General features: G+C 40.9%; 1 protein-coding gene across 1 annotated transcript; it reads left to right on the top strand.

The window, feature by feature from the left end:
* Positions 1-133: 133 nt before the first annotated feature.
* Positions 134-26,217, top strand: LOC308407967 (contactin-5-like; the record flags this gene model as incomplete). The annotated part of the gene is made up of 7 exons (XM_080899967.1): positions 134-367; positions 20,136-20,402; positions 20,596-20,800; positions 22,882-22,976; positions 25,684-25,803; positions 25,904-25,969; positions 26,129-26,217. Exons 1-7 carry the CDS (start codon positions 241-243, stop codon positions 26,215-26,217), a joined length of 969 nt encoding a protein of 322 aa, XP_080756093.1. The 5' UTR covers positions 134-240.
* Positions 26,218-27,732: the final 1,515 nt, after the last annotated feature.

The raw sequence follows: 27,732 nt of genomic DNA, 5'->3' as shown, positions 1-27,732 counted from the left end.
TATCTAGTGAGGTTTTTATAAGCTTGATCATTATTGTAACACTTTTCTTCTTGAATCATGTGACAATGTTTTTCTTTTCCTGTAACATCAACAGCAAGTAAACCCAGAGCCACACTGACAGCACAAAGTTCAATCATACCAGCAGGGGGCAGTGTGACACTGAGCTGCTCTGTGGAGGGCTCTGCTGGCTGGAAGTTTGACTGGTTCAGACGTGATTCAGTCTCTTCTAAAGCTCAGCTCATGAGAGGAAATGAAGCAAACAGAGTTATTAGTGTCTCACAAGGAGGTCTGTACCACTGCAGAGGAGGGAGAGGAGATCCAGTTTACTACACAGAGGACAGCAGTGACGACACAGTTATGCAAAACAGTGAGTTTAATTATTTTATTTCTGCCAAACTGAGACAGATCAAGTTATGTGATCTCTGCTGTTTGTCTGTTTCTTTTTCCGACTTGGAGAGGTGGAAATGAGAAAATAGAAGAACTTCAGTGTCATTGTGACAAAGTGTGCACTCTGAAAGAGCCCTTGTGGTTCTCAGAGAAAAAAATCATTACAAGCCTTCAGTTTATTTGAATCATTTTAGCATCAACTATTAAGAAAATAAATGAGCAGCATAATATTCACATGGCTGCAGGCTCTCTTCATGTATGTTTCTAGACTGACAATCTAAAGTTTTATATGTTCATTTTTATTAAACTCATTAACGTTCAGTTTACCCACACTGATTTGCTTGTTAACCTCCAAGTTCATATTATGCAAAGCAGACTTATTCCAACACAAGAATATCAATAAAAGATGTTAACTGTATATATGGGCGCGTGTGTGCAACGTGTCGAGTCTGCTATATATTGCCTCAAGTGTCCTGTCTGGGTAAGGCAGGCGAAATCTAAAAACGTACCTTTGTGTTGCCCGTTGCTGGCCTGAGTTTGGGCACATTCTACAAACCTGACGCAGAGAACAAAGTGAACAACACCCTACTTCATTCAGCTGTATGTGAACACGCAGCCTTTTCATAACCTCTGTCACCCAGAGACAAAAGCCCCTTTTCCATTAGTACCTACTCGGATCGACTCACCATGGAACGCCACAACTCGACTCGGATTGACTGGTTTTCCATAAAAATCTAGTACTCCCTAACCTGGTTGTGGTTGTCGTCATAGCAACGTGTCCAAGCATGCTGCAACAGGGATGCTACAAGAAAGGTGGACATGGAGGCAAGAATATACCTGCTGCTCGGTCTGTGGCTTTCCGTCAGACTCGGGGACCACTGCGTTGTGCTTTGTAGCCATATCTGACAGATCATGAACGCTCTTGGTCCCTTTCGACATTTGTTAAAACCTTGTGGAACCTTGTGGTAACAGCCCTATGTCTCTAGCAGGTCCCTGAGGTCATGTGTTCAGGGCCTACTTGTTATACAGCATGCAAGGCTGAGTAAGGGAAACAGAGCAGGTTGTGGAACTCTCTTCCTCTGAGCTAGCATAAGCAAGGGTTTTACAACAGTGGGAACACCATCGCCTGTCCAATTTATTGAACCTGTCTTTTCTTTTAACTGTCATGATGTCTTTTTTTTTTTGTATTTTTGTTTCGTGCCTGTCATGATCTTCAGAGCCCATGGTGACTGATGGATGGTCGAGATTTAAAGGGGCCAGCAGAACAAATTAAAGTTTCACGTTCTTAAAAAATAACTGTTTGATGTTTATAACCCACGTTACTCTGTGTTAGGGGCACCCTGACTATCTGGTTGGGTATAGACAATTAGAGGGAAATTGTGCTAGGCTGTGTTAATGTCTGACAGCACAGTGTGCTCTAGGCAGCCACCGTTTCTTGAACTGGAACCCTGGAGCCCCTCTTCCATACCTGCATCAGCCAGACAGGTGAAGACATTTTTATAGTTGTTGGTGCCAGGGTTAATTGCACTGGGGGGGTCATGGACCCAGATCCATCTCTCAGTCGTTAACTTGTACATTCCTACACCCCTACATAGCGGGCCTGATGTCCCTCGCATGTACAAAGTATATACTTGTACATTTTACAAAAAATGTTGTGTTACAGTTACAGAAATTGTAATGTTGTGACTTTGTTTTCATGTTTAAACATTTTGTCTGTGAATCAACTGTTTTGCAGTCACTCTAATCTTATGTTATTAATGGCAGAGTTTTTATGTTTCTGTTTGTCTCCTAACTGGATCATTCTTATGCGAACAGTTCCCATTAGGACCACTGTGATCCTGCAACACAACTGGCCTCAGATATACAGTGGTGAGACAGTCACTGTCAGATGTGAGATTCAGGGAGGTGAAGGAGCTCAGTGGACGTATGAATGGAGACAAAACAAGTTAAACACACCTCCAACATCCAATGAATACAGAATCATCACAGTTACTGAGTCTGATGGTGGAGAATACAGCTGCCGAGGCAGAACGGGATATTTCTTAACACAGTGGAGTAATATCATCACACTGACTGTATCATGTAAGTTGGAGATGTTTCATCAAAAGCTAAATCCATTGACAGCTCTTCTTTATTTTTTTATTATTTTTATTGCACATGTGCAGTACTAGCTGTTGCACCAACATATGATGCAGTTGCTTCAATTTCTTTTAGCATGTTATCTGTTTTTGAAATTAATCTTAGAGGTTTCAGGTCTGGCTTAAAGAGTCTGGTGTCATGAGCAACACACACTGCTTTTTCACTTAAGCCCCTTTTCCATTTGTACCTTCTCAGATTGACTTGCCATGGATTGCCACGACTCATCTCGGATCGACTGGTTTTCCACTACAATCTAGTACTACCTAACTTGCGTGGCTATTAGGGGTGCAACGATACACAAAATTCACGGTTCGGTTCGATACTTTGGTGTCACGGTTCAATATTTTTTCGATACAAAAAAGGTTCATGCCTTTTTAATTTATCATTTATTAAAATTATAAATATATATTTTAACTCAAAAGTACAGTTTTTAAATTTAATGTTGCTGAAACAACAACAACAACAAAAAAAACCTATCTGATCGAGAAATCACTCATCTTTGGAAAAGAGAGTTTATTACAGAGAAATGGCTCTTTCCAAAATAAAAGCTATACTATACACTTCTTCTGGGCTATACTCTCAGCAGCATATTAAACATATCAGGTCCCCATAAGGAGAATCATGTGCTAACGGCTGTCTAAATGACTCGGGTAAAGTTTGCAGCATGCGTGCTTGTTGTTTTTGTCTGCTTCCACTTGTCTTTGCACTAGGATGCTGTCGACGTAAATGTGCAGTCATATTCGTTGTGTTCCCACTAGTGCTGTCAGCGTTAATTTTGTTAAAACGACATTAACGCCATAACGCGTCAAATCTCCGTTAACAAGCTACCACTGATCGCCCCGTGCATGGGGCTGGACGGCGTCAACATGTTAACAAGCTAACTGCACTAACGCACTAATTCCCACAAATTGAGCATTGCGTGGCACATCCGACATACTGTTTTACTTTTGTCCATGACGTGCTTACCATCAGGGTCATGCTTCACATGAAAACCATGATAGTTCCAAACGCCAGATCTGAATGAGGGTGGGGGAGGTTCAGTTTCGGGTAGCATTGAGGCAGTTGCCATGTTGCAACGAGCTTAACTTCTGTCTTGCTAGTTTGTGCTGCGCTCAGTGGATCTGCACTCGATAGTGCAGCCTAGGCGGAGTAGTCGAATGCAGATCCACTGAGCTCTCAACACAGACAGCATCGTCAGAAGAAAAGAATCAATAAAATAAATAAATAAATAATGTTGTATTGTTCGATACATATGGGTACTGAAACGAAAGCACTGTATCGAACGGTTCAATATCGATACGAGTATCGTTGCACCCCTAGTGGTTATGTACTAACATCCAAGTAGGTACTAATGGAAAAGGGGCTTTAATGAAGTCTGAACTGCAATCGACAATATGGCCTTCTTTTTTTGGACACTGTTATGTAAAAGTAAATACCGCACATTTTACTAAAACACTTACAGTTACAGTTTGAAAGTTATGAATTATTATATTGTGACTTTGTTTTGATGTACAGTCCTAATCGTATCCTTCTTATAAAAATAAAGTATAGTTATAATACATTTAAATAAAAAATCATAAAAATATAAAAATACCCCCCCCCCCCCCCCCAAAAAAAAAAACAAAAATCCGATTGTTCAGTCTGACGTCACTAGCCGTGTCTGGGTCTAAACTCTGCTGCAGGTCCATATATCAAACGATCACTATGGCATTACTGAGAGTTGAAAAACTGTCTAAAGTCCTTCATCTTTAATAAAATGATCAGCGTTCTGCTCTACCAGGTGTAACAATTGAGTTTAGCATCCAGGCATCCATGAAAACGGAATTTATGACATTTAACGGAGTTAGAAGTTAGCAGGAAGTTAGCTCGCTAGCTTCTATCTAAATACAATATAGCATGTCCTGACTGCGGGGTTTTGGAAACAAATTAAAACGTACAGCTCTGCTATCACTTCCAACATAAATGAAGACAGAAAACTAAACAGCAGTGACGTTTGTAGGGTTACTGAAGTTGGGCTAGCTGGTATATAATGATGTGCTACGTGACCGCTAGCGACACAGCTATGTTAGCATAATATAAACAAGCTAACTTTTTTTCCACTGATAAAAGTTAACGTGAGTGTTGTCGGTGAAGGAACAAATGTAATCGCATGGCAGGATGCTGTAAAAGGACCAAACTTCAGCCAGGAGAACAACTGAGATAATCCATCCACAATACGAGGTTAGTCATTCATATACTGCTGCATGGGCTGGGCTGTTACATCCTAAGGTTTTAAAAACTGAGCTTAAATAAATGATTAGTGGTAATAAAAGCCGAGGGAGGTCAACAGTGATCACTGACTGTTTTAGGAGCTTTTTGAGATTAAATAGAAGAAAATACAAAACATTAAACATGTTAACAACACAAAAGCCAGACTAGACACGCAGACTACTTTAGGCCCGGAAGTAGGATTCGTCGCGTCATCACTGAACAACCGGATACAGAATTAACTGGGTTACATTCTTATTACTGATCAAAAAAATTTGTTTTGCTTCAAATTATGCTTCAAAATTCAAATGGTCTTACTATAGCATTTGAACTATGCATTCATAGAATTTATAGGGTATTATGTTGCCGAACAAATGAATAAATGCTAGTCCCGGCGTTTCCCGGGCATGACAGATCCCCATGTACTAAATAGAAGCAAAGGAGTTGAATTGAAAAGGGGAGGGAGTGTGGGGAACGTAAATGAGAATGAACCGCTTGTGGAACTGGGGGAACCTATATAGATGAGAGCCGGAAGGAGCCTGTTTGGAAGCGTGGTCCCACTCCTGAAATTCTGATACTCAATCTCCAATTGTGAGTCAATATTTTTTGTGACATTGAATTCAGAGTTAAGAGACGAAACATTGAGAGAAAATCTTTGTTGAACAGATCCTGTCCTCACTGTGTCTCCATCATGGCTGAGTCCTGGAGCCTCGGTAACTCTGAACTGTGAGGTTGAACATCCGTCTGCAGGATGGAGCTTCTACTGGTATAAAGCTGTTCCTGATCTATCAGAGAAATCCTCCAGTTATGAGCTGCTACCTGATGGCAGTGGGACTGCACAGGACTCCTACATCATTCATGGACAGACACACACAGCAGGATATGTGTGCAGAGCTGGAAGAGGAGACCCAGAGTATCACACTGATCACAGTCGACCAAAGTTTGTCTGGTCTGCAGGTCAGTTTGTAATCTTTGATCTGTAATAATGTCACAGGGTGGCTGTAGCTCAGGAGGTAGAGCTGGACACCTACTGATTGGAAGGTTGGTGGTTCGATCCCTGGCTCCTCCAGTCTGCATGTCAAGTATCTTTGGGCAAGATACTAACCCCAACTTGCTCTCCAATGCATCCATCGGAGTGTGAATGTACTTAGAAAACACTATGTATAGATAAAGTGCTTGTGAGAATGGGTGTGATTGGGTGAATGAGGTATGTTGTATAGAGCGCTTTGAGTACTCCATGAGAGTCGAAAAGCGCTATATAAGAATCAGTCCATTTACATATGTATATGTTGGACATCTTATTACAGATCACATGATGATGAAGACATTTGTTGGCTGAATGATGTAAACACAAGCAAACACTCTCTTACACAGATTTAGTGCATTCGGATAGTGTGAAGATTTGTGTAGCGCATACTGTACACCTCTGTGTACTGCACACTGTGGATAAACTACAGGAAAGTAGGTTTACAAAAACTTCAAGTAGCTTCTAATGATGCCCGAGATTATTACTGAGAGACCCAGATGGTTCAGTGCAAGTGACTTCATTTAATGTTGTATTATTGTATGTATAAAGTTATTGTTGCTTTAACAACTATGAGATTTTTTAATGTGTAAACACTGATTGACTGACCAAATACCTTAATTAAAATATTTTCACTGATCTTCAGAAGATAAAGTAGTACTTTTACTGTGATATTTTGAATGCTAACATCTGTGAGCTTTGTCTCTTCACTGCATGTTGTTTCCAGATGTTCATTCAGCAGCGTCTCTCACAGTGAGTCCTGACAGAGTGCAACACTTCACCTCTGACTCTGTCTCACTGACCTGTGAGGGAAACTTCACTGAGTGGAGAGTGAGGAAGTTCTCTGAGGACGGCCGACTGTACTCTGACTGTAGGAGAATGACTGGATCCACATGTGACATCAACACATCAAAGTCAGATACTGCAGTGTACTGGTGTGAGTCTGGATCAGGAGAGTTCAGCAGTGCAGTCAACATCACTGTACAGAGTATGTTATTATACATTTACTTCATGGATCTGAATGATTCAGACATCAAATGAACATTTGTCCCAGCTTTGCTGTATGTGGAGTAATTATGTGGTAAAACAAATATGACACATACCGTAGTTTTTAAATATCCAAGATCAGATCTTCATGATGAAAAGCATTTGTACAATCTGTTCTTATTATTGTTTGTCAGCTTTTTCTCAAAGTGTGCACCAGCTGATGTGACTGGAACAATATGTGTGATTGTTTCACAGATGATGGTAATGGTCCAATCCTGGTGAGTCCTGTTCATCCTGTGACTGAGGGAGCTTCTGTTAGTCTGAGCTGCAGTTTGAGAACACAAAAAATACTTTCCAATGTGTTTTTCTATCACAATGACAAACTTATTGAAAATGATACCCGAGGGGAGCTGAAGATCTCTGCAGTGTCAAAGTCTGATGAAGGCTTCTACAAGTGTCAGTACTCAGGAAGAGAGTCAGCACAGAGCTGGATGTCAGTTAAAGGTGAGCAGGATCAAAACATTTGATGGAGTTTTCTAAACACGTCTGATGACTGAGAATGAACATTAGATTGTCTGATTTAAGTCTCGCAGTCACCTGGCTCCATTTCATAAAAGTATTTATTTATATAATTATAATTTATCAATAATTAATTATTGTTTATTGTAACTGTGTCAGGAGCTGACAGCTCTTCGTCTCCTGTGTGGTTGATTGTTGGACTGGTTTGTGGAGTCTCTCTCATTATTATTCTCCTGCTCTTGTTGTATCGCTGCAGAATGACCAACAGTGAGACATTTTCCTTTACTTACTACAAACTCTTTATCATTCAAAGACACAAATGCATCATGAGGTTCAAATGTCTTTTTTCCCCTACATTTTTAATAAGGTACTGCTAATGAGCAGACGCTCAATCAGGATGGTCAGCAGCAACCATCCTCCTCTCTTCTTCATGGTTAGTTTTTCACGTAGTTTCAAATATTGTGACGCTATTTGCAACAAGACTGTACTTATTCCACCGTCTGCAGCTTTTAATATAAATGTTATTTGCAAGAATATTTGTGTTTAAATTAGTATCACAGACATGAGGTGACTGATTTTCTCTGACCTGCAGGTGTTCGTTCTCTCTATGAGGCAGTCAGAAGATGTGGAAACACTGAAAATGGTAAAGTATACAAGCTGGATGATTATACAATAGCTGTGTTTAACATGAAAGTGATTAAAATTATTATTTCAGGTCCAGCAGAAGGGGATTACACCAATGTCACATCAGTGATTCAGCTCAAAGTCATTAACAAGAAAAGTGAGTGTACAAAATGTGAGATTTGAAATACAAATTGTATCCATCCATCCAATTTCTTCCGCTTATCCGTGGTCGGGTCGCGGGGGCAGCAGCCCAAACAGAGAAGCCCAGACCTCCCTCTCTCCAGCCACCTTGTTCGGGCGAACACCAAGGTGTTCCGAGGCCAGCCGAGAGATATAATCTCTCCAGCGTGTCCTAGGCCTCCTCCCAGTGGGACATGCCCAGAAAACCTCACCCAGGAGGCATCCTTGTCAGATGCCCGAACCACCTGAACTGGCTCCCTTCAATGTGGAGGAGCATGTCCTGGGCCTCCTCCCAGTTGGACATGCCCGGAAAACCTCACCCAGGAGGCATCCTTGTCAGATGCCCAAACCACCTGAACTGGATCCTTTCGATGTGGAGGTGCAGCGGCGAGATACTTTAACTCCTCCACTAGGGGCAGGAACTCGTCCCCGACCTGGAGTGGGCACTCCACCCTTTTCTGGCTGAGGACCATGGCCTCAGATTTGGAGGTGCTGATTGTCATTCCCACCGCTTCACACTCGGCTGTGAACCGTTCCAAGGCGAGCTGGAGGCCATCACACGAAGAAGCCAACAAAACCACATCATCTGCAAAAAGCAGAGATGAGATCCTGAGACCACCCAAGTTAAAGCCTTCTGCCACTTGGCTATGCCTAGAAATTCTATCTATAAAAATTATGAACAGAATCGGTGACAAAGGGCAGCCCTGGCGGTGCCCATCACCCACCAGGAACGAGTCCGCCTTATTGCCGGCTATGCGGACCAAGCTCTTGCAACGGTTGTATAAGGACTGAATGGCCCATAGCAATGGGCCAGACACCCCATACTCCCGGAGCACCCCCCACAGGACCCCCTGAAGGGCATGGTTGAATGCTTTCTCCAAGTCCACAAAACACATGTAGACTGGTTGGGCAAACTCCCATGCACCTTCAAGTATCCTTGAGGGCAACATTGTAGAGGCGTGTCTACCAAGACAGCCCTACAACATCCAGAGCCTTCAGGAACTCGGGGCAGACCTTGTCCACCCCGGAGGCTCTGCCACCAAGCAGTTGTTTAACTGCCTCAGTGACCTCGCCCCCAGAGATTGGCGGGTCATCCCCTTTGCCCCCAGACTGTGCTTCCTCCTCGGAGGACGTGCCAGTGGGATTGAGGAGGTCCTCGAAGTATTCCTTCCACCGTCTGACAATTTTTTTAGTCGAAGTCAGCAGCACTCCACCTGCACTATACACAGTGCAGGTAGAGGACCGCCTCCTGAGTCGCCTGACGGTTTGCCAGAATCTCTTCGAGGCAGTCCAAAAGTCTTTTTCCATGGCCTCTCCGAACTCCTCCCACACCCAAGTTTTTGCTTCAGCCACCGCCCGCACCGTGTTCCGCTTGGCCTGTCGGTACCTATCAGCTGCCTCCGGAGTACCACAGTCTAACCAAGCCCGGTAGGACTTTAGCTTGGTGGCTCCCCTCACCTCTTGTGTCCACCATTTGGACAGGGATTACCACCACGACAGGCACCAACTACGTTGCGGCAGCTTCCGCAATAGAGGTGCTGAACGTGGTCCATTTGGACTCAATGTCCCCAGTCTCCCTCGGAATGCTGTTGAATCTCTGCCGGAGGTGTGCGTTGAAGATCTCGCGGACCGGGGCCTCTGCTAGGCGTTCCCAGCACACCCTCACTGTACGTTTGGGCACGCCAGGTTTGTCCAGCGTCCTCCCCTGCCACCTGATCCAACTCACCACTAGGTGGTTATGACAGCTCAGCCCCTCTCTTTACCCAAATAAACATATGGTCTCAGGTCTGGTGATACGATTACAAAATCAATCATCGACCTGTGGCCTAGAGAGTCCTGGTGCCACGTGCACTTATGTTCGAACATGGTGTTCGTTATAACCAAACTGTGGTTTGCACAGAAGTCCAATAACAAAACACCGCTCGGGTTCAGATGCGGGAGGCTGTTCCTCCCAGTTACGCCCCTCCAGGTCTCACTGTCATTGCCCACATGAGCATTGAAGTCTCCCAGTAGGACAACAGGCTGGGTACTCTGAACCGCCACTCGGCGCATAAGCACAGATGACGGTCAGGACCTGTTCCCTGACCCGAAGGCGAAGGGAGCAAACCCTCTTGTCCACTGGGAGAAACCCCAACATACCAGCAGCAATCCGTGGGGATACCAAGATACCCACCCAAGCCTGCCGCCTCTCGCCAGGGGCAACTCCAGACTGAGACAGAGTCCAGCCCCTCTCCAGGAGGCTTGTTCCAGGGCCCAAGCCATGCGTTGAGGTAAGCCTGACTTTATCTAGCCGATACCTCTCAACCTCACACACTAACTCAGGCTCCTTCCCCACCAGAGAGGTGACATTCCATGTCCTAATTGCCACTCTTCGTAGCCGGGGATCGGTCCGCCACGACCTCCGCTCATGATCGCCGCCCGGCTCACATTGCACCCGACCCCTACTGTGCCCCCTGTAGGTAGTTGGCCTGTGGGAAGATGGGCCCTTGTCCCTTTTTCGGGCTGTGCCCGGCCGGGTCACCAGATGCTCGCCCTCGTGCACCCTCCCCGGGCCTGGCTCGAGGGCGGGACCCCGGTAGCCCTATACCGGGCAGGGTAAACTGTTCCCACAACGGTCTGCAAAATATACATTGGCAATTATTCTCACTGATAATAAAGGCATTTGTGGACAAAACAGATGGTGTTTGTTTTGAAATGCTTTCATTTGATCACCTCAACAGGGCAACGTGGTGACCCAGAGGAGACCTCTTACTACAATATGTCAATACAAGTTCAGCCTCAGCTCTAAAATCTTAACAGCAGCTCTTTAGCTGTTTTTCTTTTCTTTTTTTCCTCTTTAAAGTCTCTTAAAAACTCAAAGTCACTTTGAGTGAAAAGGAGAATATTTTGAATTCAAAGCAATGATCCTGATAGCCTGAGTTTATATTTCCTTCAGAAAGGATCGCGCAGTGTGTTTTGCTTGTTTCACTACCATTATATAATAATTTTAATGGAATTTAATGTACTGTAGATCTGTTTTTATGTTTTTAACCATTTTACTTGATGTTTAATATATATAAATTCTTTCTGTAAAGCACTTTGTAACTCTGTTAATAAAAGTGTGATATAAATAAAGTGTGTTGTTGTGTGTCAGACTGAGAGTACATGTTTCAGCTGTTCAGTGTTGCGCATGAATCCACCGAAAAAGCATCATTTAAAGGCACTCATGTCATTTAAAACAGCTTACAACCCTCCAAAATGAACTAAAGCGATCGACATAATGGGAAGTGACAACTGCTCTGACGTTATGCTAAGCAGCTTTTTTACTGGGGAGGTCCAGTCTGTACTTTTGTGTAATGCTGATTTGTGCATAGTGAGTCAATATGCACCCCTGTAGGCTTCCTTGGCCTATTTATCCCTTTTCAGCTGGGGTTCCAAGCTATCTGAGCAGGTACTTAAAATGTGATGTCCTCAGATTACATGCCACCGATTGGCTATTCAGTGGCATCACTGGATGAGTGATGAAAGTGTTTCATTCACAAAAATCAAAAGCACCATTTCTGAAACCTGGCAAAGAGGGAAATTATGACAAAAAAAACAGCACTGTGGCCCCCGAGTCTGACAAAACACTACAGACAGAGCAGCAGCTATATCCTTGCCTCGACATCAACCTTTGTTGTAGCATTCATGTCACATACTAATTACATCATGGGATGCTATGATGCATTAGTATGACAAAGGCTATGCACATTCGGTAGTACCTGATTGTAATGAAAAACTGGACAGTCCAAGCTGTGGAGATTTGATCCGAGTAGGTACTAAAGGAACAGGGGCTTTTGATGCCACTCCTAAGGTTGGCTTTGACAGTGCTGTACAGAGACCTGTCCTTCAGCCTTAAGGCTGAGTTTTGTACACTATGAGAGCGCTGAATTAATGAGCTCATTTAAAAAAAAAAAAAAATGCATCACTGTTTTTCTTTAGTACCTCAACCTACCCCTTTAAAAATGTGTGTGTCATGTGTGTTGGATACAGTTAAGCAAATGTTGTGCAGGATCTTTGCTGTTTCAGAAAAAGACACAAGTGTTGGCTGTTTTTAAACTTTCCCTCAGCCTCTTCTCATGAGTGAAGTGCTCATTTCATCTGATGTCATCAAATCTTTCGTCCTCTTTACCCACATTCTTTGTGTGTCTGATGCACCTATCTGATGAAGTCTACATATAAATTAATAAATAAATGCAAATAAAGCTAATTTAGAGGTAAAACTGATTGGTGGGGAATGATCGGTAGTAGGTCACTTTACTAAAAAGATTCACGCTAAAAATTATTTTTTTTAATCTGTTGTGCTTCACAGGAGGCTATTTTAGAAAAATATAGACCTGCAAAGAAATACAGTGATTATGTTTTATTCAAGTAATAGTAAAATATCAAAGTACAAAGATGACAATACAGAATAATATCTTTGTTCTTCTGGTTGTGTTCATCATCTATTCTCCAGCAGGCTCATTTTTATCACTGAGAGATCTCATGATTTCTAACTGGGCCACGTAGAAAAGAGGAAATGTAGCCTGTGGTTTGAAAAGCTTATTTGTCATGCTGAAAATAAGCTTCCTTTAAGAGCCTCTGCATGGAAATGCTATAAATGTTCAAGCATGTTTGACAGATAAAACATTAAATCATTTATGTTTTATTGATACTAATGCATCTGTTTGTCTGCGTGTTACAGAAATGTTTTTTTTGCCTGTGATGATAATGTCAATTTGTAGAGTCCAACCAGCTGGTCAAAGGCTGTGCCAGTGTAGCTCAGCTAGCATTATGGCAGGGCAGTGATAACAGCCTTCAAGACAGTGAACTCTCATTTTGAATTTGTATTTGAAAAGGACAAAAACGACATCGTGGTTGTTTTTTTGGTGGAAGAGATGTAACCAACGTCACAATGATGTAGCATAAACATAATTTAAGTTAGAAGTACATTAATATGATAATGTAATGAATCTGTAAGTCACACCTGAGTTTGCACCTAAGTTGGTTTAATAAAAACTAATCAGTGAAACTAATCAGTGAAACAACAGCAGATAGTGATTAGAGCACTAGGGCTTATCTGTACCATCTCAGCACTTTAAAATAACAATGATCTCATATGTTTTTCTTTCATCAGCCTTCAGAACTAAAACAAGGAAGAACAATTGAAGCTACATGTGTGATGCCTTGCAGTTTAGCCCTGATAGCTGATAGAATGGACAGATTTTCCAGTGTTGGGTTGACTTTGGGACCTGAAGTGGAGTTTGGACCCAGAAACGGTAAATAACGTTAGACTTAAAGACCAGATAAGGACAATGAAAGATGTATAGAACCAAAGGTGTAATGTCTGATGAGGCATTCAGGCCACCTAACCTAACTTCTGCAGGCCCCGTCAAACTGACTATTAAAGGCTTCCTCCTCTACATTATTTTAACATATTCCTATTCATTCATACCATTTATATTTTCAAAATATGTACTTATACTGAAATATGTGTGCACTATATACCAATCAGCTGTGTAAATAACACTGAATAACTATTCATCATGGCACCTCCTAGTGGGTGGAATATATTAGAGAAGAAAACTTGACTTGGCCTCCAAATTCCAGGTTACAGGACTTAAAGGATCTGTTGATTACATCTTGTTTTCAGAAACCACAGCACACCTTCAGAGGTCCAGTGGAGTTTATGCCTTGATATATTAGGGCTGTTTTGGCTGCAAAAGAGGAACCAACCCAATATTAGGCAAGTGGTCATAATGGTGCCCGATGCCCACATAATGTTGTGTAGGTCTGTCAGCCACAACATCCAGAATCTTGAGAAACTTAAAGCAAATTACAGAGGTCTTGTAAGGTACACCCTACAATAATACACACAGAGAAAAAAACCCCAAAATCATATGACCCCCTATGAGCAAGCACTTTGGCGACAGTGGGAAGGAAAAACTCCCTTTTAACAGGAAGAAACCTCCGGCAGAACCAGGCTCAGGGAGGGGCAGCCATCTGCTACGACCGGTTGGGGTGAGAGAAGGAAAACAGGATGAAAGACATGCTGTGGAAGAGAGACAGAGGTTAATAACAGATATGATTCAATGCAGAGAGGTCTATTAATACATAGTGAGTGAGAAAGGTGACTGGAAAGGAAAAACTCAATGGATCATGGGAATCCCCCGGCAGCCTACATCTATTGCAGCATAACTAAGGGAGGATTCAGGGTCACCTGGTCCAGCCCTAACTATATGCTTTAGCAAAAGAGGAAAGTTTTAAGCCTAATCTTAAAAGTAGAGATAGTGTCTGTCTCCCGAATCCAAACTGGAAGCTGTTTCCACAGAAGAGGGGCCTGAAAACTGAAGGCTCTCCCTCCCATTCTACTTTTAAATACTCTAGGAACAACAAGTAGGCCTGCAGAGCGAGAGCGAAGTGCTCTAATAGGGTGATATGGTACTACAAGGTCATTAAGATAAGATGGGGCCTGATTGGAGCAGGATTTACTTCCCTGTTACCTTCTTCAGTACCATATGCTGATACAGTCCAGAACAGCTACCAAAACTCTACTCACACAGCAGTCGATTATCTAGTGTTACATGGTCACTACGCACAGCTCTGAATCCTGTAGGTCCCCTGAAAAACAGAGCTTCAAATCAGAAGTACTTAACTCCCTAGTATAATACTCAAACACGTACCTTAAAGCAGATAACTTGTACGCTGGAGAGGGAATGGCGTGTCAGAAATTTAGAAGATCAACATTTATTCTGGAGAAATTCTTTATTATTCTATAAGAAAGCACTCTGGAAAGTTAGAACATCTATGTTCCAGAGGTGCGGTCCCTGGCTCAGCTGCAGGGCAGTAGTGGTGCAGTGAGCTCAACGCAGCGGTGCCGTGAGAACACAGCTGGTGATGCTTGGACTGATAACAGTTCTCTTTTCCCTTTTTAGTGACAGGAGAGAAGGGGTGCTTGGAAAAGCTGATACCGGTGCTGATTAGACTGTGAACTGTTGCATAAAAGTCAGAAATAAACGTGACATCTCTCAGCATCAAACTGTGTATGTGTGTGGCGTGCATTCCACAATCTTATTATTCAACACTGATTGAAAAAAAAAAAAAATAAGAACAACCCTAAGTTTCTCTTCAGCACTGTAGCCAGAATGACAAAAAGTCAGAAGAGCTCTGTTGAGCCAACCATTCCTTTAAGGTTAACTAGTAATGACTTGTGAACTTCTTCACAAATAAAACTTTCTGAGAAAAAAAAAATACTCATAATCATCTCACAGATGTAACATTATCTACAGCTGCTTTCAGTACCATTGATATTTATTTAGACTCTTTTTCTCTAATTGATCTTTGTGAGTTAACTTCAGTATTTACTTCCTCTAAATCATCAATGTGCCTTTTAAATTACAGATGATTCTCTTTTGATGTCAGTGGATGGTGGAATCGTTTAATAGACTCCAATTTGTTCTTGTAAATGGAGAGTACTCTTTACACGGTGAGGATAAATATGGAGTTCCACAGGGTTCCATGTTAGGACCAAACATGCTTCCCTTAGGCTGAATAGACTGGAGTGTGCAGATGAGTCCTAAGTTCTTCAAATTAAATAACCTTTCCATTTCAATTCAATTCAATTTTATTTATATAGCGCCAAATCACAACAAAAGTTGCCTCAAGGCGCTTCATAGATACAGAGAAAAACCCAACAATCACATGACCCCCTATGAGCAAGCACTTTGGCGACAGTGGGAAGGAAAAACTCCCTTTTAACAGGAAGAAACCTCCGGCAGAACCAGGCTCAGGGAGGGGCGGCCATCTGCTGCGACCGGTTGGGGTGAGAGAAGGAAGACAGGATAAAGACATGCTGTGGAAGAGAGACAGAGGTTAATAACAGATATGATTCAATGCAGAGAGGTCTGTTAATACATAGTGAGTGAGAAAGGTGACTGGAAAGGAAAAACTCAATGCATCATGGGAATCCCCCGGCAGCCTACATCTATTGCAGCATAACTAAGGGAGGATTCAGGGTCACCTGGTCCAGCCCTAACTATATGCTTTAGCAAAAAGGAAAGTTTTAAGCCTAATCTTAAAAGTAGAGATAGTGTCTGTCTCCCGAATCCAAACTGGAAGCTGTTTCCACAGAAGAGGGGCCTGAAAACTGAAGGCTCTGCCTCCCATTCTACTTTTAAATACTCTAGGAACAACAAGTAGGCCTGCAGAGCGAGGGCGAAGTGCTCTAATAGGGTGATATGGTACTACAAGGTCATTGAGATAAGATGGGGCCTGATTATTTAAGACCTTGTATGTGAGGAGCAGGATTTTGAATTCAATTCTGGATTTAACAGGAAGCCAATGAAGGGAAGCCAAAACAGGAGAAATATGCTCTCTCTTTCTAGTCCCTGTCAGGACTCTTGCTGCAGCATTTTGGATTAGCTGAAGGCTTTTCAGTGAGTTTTTTGGACATCCTGATAATAATGAATTACAGTAGTCCAGCCTGGAAGTAATAAATGCATGAACTAGTTTTTCAGCGTCACTCTGAGACAGGATATTTCTAATTTTAGAGATGTTGCGCAAATGGAAGAAAGCAGTCTTACATATTTGTTGTGCGTTGAAGGACATGTCCTGGTCAAAAATGACTCCAAAGTTCCTCACAGCGTTACTGGAGGCCAAGGTAATGCCATCCAGAGTAAGAATCTGGTTAGATACCATATTTCTAAGATTTTCAGGGCCGAGTACAATAACCTCAGTTTTATCTGAATTAAGAAGCAGAAAGTTAGCAGCCATCCAGGTCTTTATGTCTTTAAGACATTCCTGCAGTTCCTAGAACATGCCATCTTCTATAGCATGTTCTAGATTGTTTTTAATCCGTGAAGAACTTACTTTTTCATTGTATTTGTTTTCTGATAAATATCTGGATTGTTCCAAATGGGTGTTAGTTTACATGGGATAAGTGACCACTTAGTAATCTTTAAGACCACGCCAGGCTGAAGTGTTCTGTCTTTACCAGAGAGTCCAGAACACATGGTTGGAGATCTGACAGTAAAAGTACACAATGAAGCCTCAACCTTTAGCCTAATGTGTCCCAATCACATCTGTCCAGGCCACACTGTCATTTCCCACATAAGCACTGAAGTCAGGAAGTACGACAAAAGAAAATTTTAATAATCTCTTTCATATTTGAGTTTGTGAAACATACAGGTCTTTACCTTCAGTTCAACTGCACAGTGAGTCATTTCCTTTTTCTGGGGCCAGACTTAAAACTATAATTGCACCACAGGGTGAGAACATTCACACATCTAGTCTGAGGTCAGAGGAGCCTGACTCAAATAAAATGCATAAACATGTTTTTATGCAGACTGAAAGAAGAATTTCAACATAATTCCTCTGATAAACAATCAAAAGGAAAAACAAATTAATTAAAAAGTGTTTAAAGAGAATACAGACTCCAAAGGAGAAAATCAGATGCCTATAAGCTCTGATAAATTAGAAAAGCTTTACCACTGAAATAGAGACGAGAAGATCTGTGAAGAACTAAAACTTATTTGAAGTACACCTGCAGGATCAATCAGTCATTACTGATTCAGTCATTCTGAATGATTTGTTTAAAAGAAAATATTACATTTTAAATACCCTATATGACTTTAAAGTTGTATTGCATTTGTTACATTTGGCTGTTTTTAATTATTTAAAAATTTATTTTTCAACTAATTTACAAATTAATGGTTTTTCGGAGGGGGGCAACAAGGTAAATGTTTGCAGTGGACAGGAAATGTGAACACGTCAAGCAGCTGCTGTGGTCAAAGCTACAGGAGCTATTTGAGGTTGGTGTACAAGGAAGGAAGCACAGAGAGGTGATAGAAGGAGGAGCTGAATATAAACTCTGGTCTTATCTACATTAAGTGCAGCTTCTCTTTGTTCTGCATTTATTATCAATGCAAAGTCGAACACTTTGAGATTAGATGCAGATCAGCGTGCAGGGCTGGACGTGAGGATGGGGCACTCTTTGCTCTGTTTGCTGGGGTTATTCTGTGAGTACAATACACACCTTTACTGTTTGAATGGCAGTGATGAAGGAAAATGTTTCTCACTGGTAACAATTACATTTTATCTATATACAGTGTATTCTTAAAACGTCAAATTAGATAGCCTCTGCTTAGGTTCCTGCCCCAATGGTTCAGCCCTGTGGAAGATGGATGAATCAAACAATGTTTTATTTTGTTAATTTCTGAAGTGATCTGGTTCAAAGGTTTCTGCAATTTACAACCGGGTACAAGATATGTGTGTCATCAGCAAATAAAACAAATGTTCAAAAAAAGAAGTGTCCCAATCCAATGTATTTATGAGTACTAATATTTCATGGTTAATTGTGTGAAATGCTTTTTTCAGATCCAGTAAGATTTCTTGCTGTGTCTGGAATTTATAACTTCTTCTGTGAGATCAAAGATTGTTTTGCACCTTCTGATTGTCAGTTGTCTAATATCTGATGTAATTTAATTCATTGTTTTAGTGCTCTGCACAATCCTCCGTGGAAATGCTGCAGGTGAGAAATTGTTTCTTCTTACCATTTATACCATATGTGTTGCTCTTTACTTGTATTTACCAAAAGGAGGGTATATTTCTCCTGCTCCCTGTTCAATAATTTAATAATAATTAAATAATCAGTTATTATTAATCTCTGTCCCTGTACACATAGATGACAAATGAAAGATTAAAGGAAACACCAATATGAAATATGCTGCTCTGAGCTCAGCATAGAGTTTGTTACCTTCATACCCCTTTGATTAGAAGCTGTCTAACACGTCACTCCAAAGTCTCTGTAGAGCTTCAGTGTGTTGAATTGAATGATTCACATTATTTAAGTTTGCATCAAACATTCAGAGCAGCAATTTTATACTTTTGATCTTTGAATTACAGGAGAGAAAGTGAAGGCTACTGTGACAGCAAACACCGAAATCATGCCAGCAGGGGGCAGTGTGACACTGACCTGTGATGTGAACCACTTTGCTGACTTAGAATATGACTGGTTCAGACAAACCTCTAAAAACTCTAAGAAGACCGCAGTAGCTGGTGAATCAGACAGAGTACTTGTGACCTCTGAAGCCGGCTTCTACACCTGCAGAGGACGTGTTAAAGACAGTGACCCGGTCATTATTCATGAAACTGGTGAGGAAATTCATTTTGAAACAATAGTAAATGTGAAAAAAGTAAATGACGTGATCTTTTCTCCATAATGAAGAATTATTTTATTTAATCATTTACAATTTAATGCTGTACAGAAAATAAAACATCAAACTTCTTCATCCCGTCATGTGTTGAAAGATGAGAACCTAAATGCAGACTCTGAGACAGACTCAATAAGAAAAAGTCAAACTTTTATTTTGGCTGATTAAAAATCCAAAAGAACACACACACACACACACACACACACACACACACACACACACACACACACACACACACACACACACACACACACACACACACACACACACACACACGCCAGTGGCACCACTACCAAAATAAAACAGGAAGTGATAATTAATCACTAAACAGTGAAACAGACACGAAATTGACACAGGAGGGTGAGACAGGAAACACAATGGGAGGGAACAAATTAAACTCCAACACTAAAGTGTAAAAAAGAACTAAAAGTTCCAAAAATGCTCAAGAAAGAATGAAGAATAATAAACAAAACTAGAAACACGAACAAACAAAGAATTCAACCTGAAAAAGATCAGAAACAAGTCAGACCTGGGAAACATTAAAACTTGTAAATAGCATTTTTCTTTTATAGTAACAATCAGCCTGCAGGGAGCTACGACTGATTTAACTTGCTTTTCAAAATATTTTACTTACTCGGGTCAAACAGTTGAAGCTCTAAATAAATCTAAATAAATCCTGAAATTAATATTTAAGTTGTGTTTTAAAGATTATTGCATAAAGCGACATGTCTGTGAATCAGCTGTTCCAGTCACTTTACTTTCATGTTATAAACAGTAAAATTTGTAGGCTGTCTCCTAATTGGATATTCTTATGTGAACAGTTCCCAGTAAGCCCACTGTGACCCTGCAGCCATCCTGGACTCAGATATACAGCGGTGAGACAGTCACTGTCAGATGTGAGATTCAGGGAGGTGAAGGAGCTCAGTGGACGTATGAATGGAGACGAGGCCAGTCAAACATACTTCCAACATCCAATGAATACAGAATCATCAGAGTTACTGAGTCTGACAGTGGAGGATACAGCTGCCGGGGCCGAAGGGACTATTTCTTAACTGAGTGGAGTGATACCATCACACTGACTGTGTTAAGTAAGTTGGACCTTCATCTATATTATCAGTTTTAGCTAAATAAGTGAAAATACTTCAAAAGTTTAGCCCTCCTTTGTGATGCTCAGTAAAAATGTCAAAAGGTTTGCTTGTTATACAGTCATTGAAATGGAAAATAGAGCAGATTACATTTCAGCCATTTACTTTTATGTTCTCATTCTAAACTGAACTGCAGATAAACCAAAGGCCAAACTGAGAGCTGATAACACAGCTGTTCCAGTAGGGGGCAGTGTGACCCTGACCTGCTCTGTGAGCCCATCATCATCATCTGGATGGAAATACTACTGGTACAGAGATGATTCTGGTGAACCTCTGAGTCCACAGGATGGAGTTTTTCTATCAAATAAGCAAATCAGAGTCTCACAGGGAGGACTCTACAGGTGCATAGGAGAAAGAGAAGCTTACTACACAGAGTGGAGCCAGTTAGTCTGGATTGACACAACTGGTGAGTTTAAATGTAACTTCCCACAAAGCACTACATCTAACGGTAACTGAACCTTTTGACATTCATGTGTTTTTATTGTACTTTCTTGAACAGTAACAGCCTCAAACAGGCCTGTTGTGACTCTGCATCCAAACTGGTCTGAGATATACAGAGGAGAGACGATCACTGTCAGATGTGAGATCCATGGAGGAGACACTGAGTGGGATTATGAGTGGGAAACAAACAGCAGGATAAAAGCTCCAAATCAAAATGAATACAGGATTAGATCTGCTTCATCATCCAACAGTGGAAACTATCGCTGTAAGGTCAGAATGAAAAGTTCACAGCATAAAACAACAGAGTGGAGTGATTCAGTCACACTGACAGTTTCAAGTAAGTTGAAGATCTTTCATTCATATTATCTGTTTTTTTAAATCCTCACAGGTTTCAGGTTTTAGTCAAAGAGTCTGATGTCACAACTAGGGGTGGGTTTTAATAATCGATTCATCGATTAAAATCGATTCTGGCCTGGATAACGTGATATCGATTCATTAAAATCCTGAATCGATTTTTTTATATAAATGTATTTTGCCCAAAATTCCAGAATCTCAGGTGAAACGTCACAAAATTTTGACAACCACCAAACATTTAAAACAGTAAATGAGAGCAGGTACACGGCTTCTGCACAAAGACGTAAACACACAGCGGGACCCGCGGATCAGAATCAGTGAGATGTCGCCTTTCTCACCCGACGGCACGGACACGGTCGGGGCTGAAAGCCGACAGCTCGCTGATTCTGATGTTTCGGCGGGTCCGCGCTTTGTGTTTACGCCCTTTTTGCGCTGATTCTAAAGCTGTTAGTTTTATCTCTCTCCAAACAATAAAAATAAAACTGACCGAACCAGCAGCAAAAGAAGATCCAAACTAAGCTTCACGTCGTCATGGACTCCCTCTGACTTTTGCTGTTTTGCTTCCACCACAATAAAATCACACTTCATGCACAGCTCTCTCTCTCTCTTTCTCAGTGTACTTCAAGAACAGTTTCCCGTCTATCCACGAAATCTGTTTTCTGCATTATTCGCTTGTTTGTTATGCACAAGTCTACCGTTATTTACAGCGCCGTCGGCCGATGTTTTTATTCCCCTTTTACTTACTTCCGAAAAGAAAACCTAATTTCTGCCGTTCAACAGGCTTCTGAACAAATGTAAACTTTTTAAAATTATACAAAATGCAAAACGCTTAGCTGTGTCTCTAATAAAACCGCTGTAACTTCAGAGGTAATGTTCATAAGTTGATTAATGGTTTTCTTTCGTTTGTGATCTACTGCAGAATATTTTTATAAAATCACCTTCATGTTTTTCTGTGTTTTATCTTCAGCTACTTTGACACAAAGGCATCTGCTGTGATGCTCACACCTTTGATAAAGTCTGGAAAGTGTCAGCTTCCTTTTTATAGATACAAATATATGTAAATGTACTGATCTGAATTATAATATTTCTGACTGTCTGAGGCAAAATTTCCCAGATTTAAATCGAATTGAATCGAATCGATTCTAGAAATCAGTGAGGATACCCAGCCCTAGTCACAACCAACAAACACATTATGTTTTTCACCTAATGACTTTAATGAACTGCAGACTACAATATAGCCTCATTTTATTGGACGCTGGCCTATTCATTTTAATTTTTTATGTATTTATTTTTCCAGTTGGCAAATAGTCTGTATTCATTATTTGCAGGATAATTGTTTCATATTTGATTCTAGTAACTATATTATCTAGTGATTTTTTTCATTACTGTAACATTTTTCTTCTTTAATCAAGTAACAATCTGTTTAACTTTTTCCTGTAACTTCAACAGCAAGTAAACCCAGAGCCACACTGACAGCACAAAGTTCAGTCATACCAGCAGGGGGCAGTGTGACACTGAGCTGCTCTGTGGAGGGCTCTGCTGGCTGGAAGTTTGACTGGTTCAGACGTGATTCAGTCTCTTCTAAAGCTCAGCTCATGAGAGGAAATGAAGCAAACAGAGTTATTAGTGTCTCACAAGGAGGTCTGTACCACTGCAGAGGAGGGAGAGGAGATCCAGTTTACTACACAGAGGACAGCAGTGACGTCACAGTTATAGAAACTTGTGAGATTAATTATTTTATTTCTACCAGACTGAGACAGATCAAGTTATGTGATCTCTGCTGTTCTTCGGTTTCTTTTCTGACTTGGAGAGGTGGAAATGAGAAAATAGAAGAACTTCAGTTTCATTGTGACAAAGTGTGCACTCTGAAAGAGCCCATCTGGTTCTCAGAGAAAAAAATCATTACAAGCCTTTCATCAATTTATTGGATCTTTATAAATAATTTTTTTTACTATCAACTATAAAAAATACATTAGCAACAGGATATTCCTATGCCAGTGGCTGCAGGCTTTCTTTGTGTTTTTCTAGATTGAAGACAAAAAACTTTAACAATCAAAAGTTTTATATTTGTTTTTTTTTTTACCACACTGATTTTGACGTCTTTGTGAAATGGATATCAATACAACTCAGGAATATCAACAAAATATGATAACTGTACAAGTAAATACTTGTACGTTTTACTAAAAATGTTGTGTTACAGTTTGAAAGCTATGAAATGTTATGACTTTGTTTTGTTGTTCAGTCTTTAAACTGTTTGTCTGTGAATCCGCTATTTTTTTCTCACTTTGCTTTCATGTTATAAACAGCAGAGTTTTTATGTTTCTATTTGTCTCTAACTGGATATTTTTCTGTGAACAGTTCCCAGTAAGCCCACTGTGACCCTGCAGCCATCCTGGACTCAGATATACAGCGGTGAGACAGTCACTGTCAGATGTGAGATTCAGGGAGGTGAAGGAGCTCAGTGGACGTATGAATGGAGAGCAGCCAAGTTAAACACACCTCCAACATCCAATGAATACAGAATCATCAGAGCTACTGAGTCTGACAGTGGAGGATACAGCTGCCGGGGCAGGAGGGACTATTTCTTCTCAGAGTGGAGTGATATCATCACACTCACTGTATCATGTAAGATCTTTCATCCAGATTATTTTGACACAAATTTGATACATAAAAAATATAAATACAAAAAACCCCAATACATTTTGATCACTGATCAATAAACTCAGTTATGCTTCAAATTAATTACAGCATTTGAACTAGGTAATCACAGAATTTATAACATATTATATTGTTGGTCAAATGAGCTTCACCATTGAGGTTTTAGAACATGAATCACTTTTTTCCACCCAGGTCTTTAAATTTGTTGGATTCATTCAAATTTATGTTCTAGAATAAAAATGTGTTTTTATTAGTACATGTTGAGATATTTGACATGTTTAGATAGTCTCACTCTTAAAGTTCATCATAAATATTTGTGAGTCAACATTTTAGTGACATTGAATTCAGAGTTAAGAGACGAAACATTGAGAGAAAATCTTTGTTGAACAGATGAACCCCGTCCTGTCCTCACTGTGTCTTCATCATGGCTGAGTCCTGGAGCCTCGGTAACTCTGAACTGTGAGGTTGAACATCCGTCTGCAGGATGGAGCTTCTACTGGTATAAAGCTGTTCCTGATCTATCAGAGAAATCCTCCAGTTATGAGCTGCTACCTGATGGCAGTGGGACTGCACAGGACTCCTACATCATTCATGGACAGACACACACAGCAGGATATGTGTGCAGAGCTGGAAGAGGAGACCCAGAGTATCACACTGATCACAGTCAACCAAAGTTTGTCTGGTCTGCAGGTCAGTTTGATTCTCTCTGTCCTTTCAATGAAGTGAGATTATGTTGTAACTTTTATTCAAGATGTTTTCAACAAGACTGAGCTCATCAATATCTGTTTCATATTTTAATCCTAACATCTGTGAGCTTTGTCTCTTCACTGCATGTTGTTTCCAGATGTTCATTCAGCAGCGTCTCTCACAGTGAGTCCTGACAGAGTGCAACACTTCACCTCTGACTCTGTCTCACTGACCTGTGAGGGAAACTTCCCTGAGTGGAGAGTGAGGAAGTTCTCTGAGGACGGCCGACTGTACTCTGACTGTAGGAGAATGACTGGATCCACATGTGACATCAACACATCAAAGTCAGATACTGCAGTGTACTGGTGTGAGTCTGGATCAGGAGAGTTCAGCAGTGCAGTCAACATCACTGTACAGAGTATGTTATTATACATTTACTTCATGGATCTGAATCATTTAGATGTCACATGAACATTTGTCCCAGCTTTGCTGTATGTGGAGTAATTATGTGGTAAAACAAATATGACACATACCGTAGTTTTTAAATATCCAAGATCAGATCTTCATGATGAAAAGCATTTGTACAATCTGTTCTTATTATTGTTTGTCAGCTTTTTCTAAAAGTGTGCACCAGCTGATGTGACTGAAACAATTGTGTGTGATTGTGTCACAGATGATGGTGATGGTCCTATCCTGGTGAGTCCTGTTCATCCTGTGACTGAGGGAGCTTCTGTTAGTCTGAGCTGCAGTTTGAGAACACAAAAAATACTTTCCAATGTGTTTTTCTATCACAATGACAAACTTATTGAAAATGATCCCCGAGGGGAGCTGAAGATCTCTGCAGTGTCAAAGTCTGATGAAGGTTTCTACAAGTGTCAGTACTCAGGAAGAGAGTCAGCACAGAGCTGGATGTCAGTTAAAGGTGAGCAGGATCAAAACATGTGATGGAGTTTTCTAAACACGTCTGATGACTGAGAATGAACATTAGATTGTCTGATTTAAGTCTCGCAGTCACCTGGCTCCATTTCATAAAAGTATTTATTTATATAATTATAATTTATCAATAATTAATTATTGTTTATTGTAACTGTGTCAGGAGCTGACAGCTCTTCGTCTCCTGTGTGGTTGATTGTTGGACTGGTTTGTGGAGTCTCTCTCATTATTATTCTCCTGCTCTTGTTGTATCGCTGCAGAATGACCAACAGTGAGACCTTTTCCTTTACTTACTACAAACTCTTTATCATTCAAAGACACAAATGCATCATGAGGTTCAAATGTCTTTTTTCCCCTACATTTTTAATAAGGTACTGCTAATGAGCAGACGCTCAATCAGGATGGTCAGCAGCAACCGTACTCCTTTCTTCTTCATGGTTAGTTTTTCACATAGTTTCAAATATTCTGATCCTATTTGCAACAAGACTGTACTTATTACATCTGCTGCAGCTTTTCATATAAATGTTATTTGCAAGAATATTTGTGTTTAAATTAGTGTCACAGACATGAGGTGACTGATTTTCTCTGACCTGCAGATGTTCGTTCTGTCTATGAGACAGTCAGAAGATGTGAAAACACTGAAAATGGTAAAGTATACACTTTCATTAATATAGAAACTGGATGATTATACATGAAAGTGATTAAAATTATTATTTCAGGTCCAGCAGAAGGTGATTACATCAATGTCACATCAGTGATTCAGCTCAGAGTCATTAACAAGACAAGTGAGTGCACAAAATGTGAGATTTGAAATGCAAAATATATATTGGTAATTATTCTCACTGATAATAAATGCATTTGTGGACATATGGTGGTGTTTGTTTTGAAATGCTTTCATTTGATCATGTCAACAAGGCAACGCAGAGCAGACCTCTGACTACAATAATGTCAATCCAATCCATTGAGGGGCGGCCATCTGCTGCGACCGGTTGGGGTGAGAGAAGGAAGACAGGATAAAGACATGCTGTGGAAGAGAGACAGAGGTTAATAACAGATATGATTCAATGCAGAGAGGTCTGTTAATACATAGTGAGTGAGGAAGGTGACTGGAAAGGAAAAACTCAATGCATCATGGGAATCCCCCGGCAGCCTATGCCTATTGCAGCATAACTAAGGGAGGATTCAGGGTCACCTGGTCCAGCCCTAACTATATGCTTTAGCAAAAAGGAAAGTTTTAAGCCTAATCTTAAAAGTAGAGATAGTGTCTGTCTCCCAAATCCAAACTGGAAGCTGGTTCCACAGAAGAGGGGCCTGAAAACTGAAGGCTCTGCCTCCCATTCTACTTTTAAATACTCTAGGAACAACAAGTAGGCCTGCAGAGCGAGAGCGAAGTGCTCTAATAGGGTGATATGGTACTACAAGGTCATTGAGATAAGATGGGGCCTGATTATTTAAGACCTTGTATGTGAGGAGCAGGATTTTGAATTCAATTCTGGATTTAACAGGGAGCCAATGAAGGGAAGCCAAAACAGTGTCTGTTTTACATCACTTCCACTTTCCCATGTTGTCAAGCTCAATGTGACATCACTGGTGTTGTCCAATCATCTTTCTGCCAGTCTGTTCAGGGCAATCAGCCTTCATTCCACAGTCTTTAAACCTCACTGCTCATGTGTTATTCTCCCTTACATTTGCCCTCGTGCAACCCAGCTCCATCTCCGCCTTACCCATGTTACTCAGGCTCCATCCAAGCCTCCATCTTCATCTCCGCCACCAGCATCTAGACTCCAGGAGGTCCTGTTCTGTTCTGCTGTGATGGGCCATCAGGGTCTAATCACCAATACAATACGTTTATTTCCTTGAAATGATGTCTCCTTATGGAAGTTTTAACAGCAGCTCTTTAGCTGTTTTTATTTTTTGTATTTAAAGTCACTTTGAGTGAAAAGGAGAAGATTTTGTATACAAAACAATGATTGTGACTCGACCTCTTAACATCTGTTTAAGTGTTTCTGCTTTTGTAAAACTATCAGTGAACTGAAGGCATTTTTTGGCCTTCCTCTCTTATTGCATACATACTAATAACATCCAGACTAAAAGGCTTTCTAGCGTGTACTGGGGTAGCACATTACTGCTAAACATCTAAAATATATTGTTGAAAATGGGGCTCTGCTAGTTTATTGTTGTTTTCAGTGTAATGTTTAAA

Source organism: Rhamphochromis sp. 'chilingali' (assembly GCF_963969265.1).
Source record: "Rhamphochromis sp. 'chilingali' genome assembly, chromosome: 1".
Lineage (NCBI taxonomy): Eukaryota > Metazoa > Chordata > Actinopteri > Cichliformes > Cichlidae > Rhamphochromis > Rhamphochromis sp. 'chilingali'.
The sequence above is the reverse complement of the archived record's forward strand: the minus strand, read 5'-3'. Positions and strand labels throughout refer to the sequence as shown.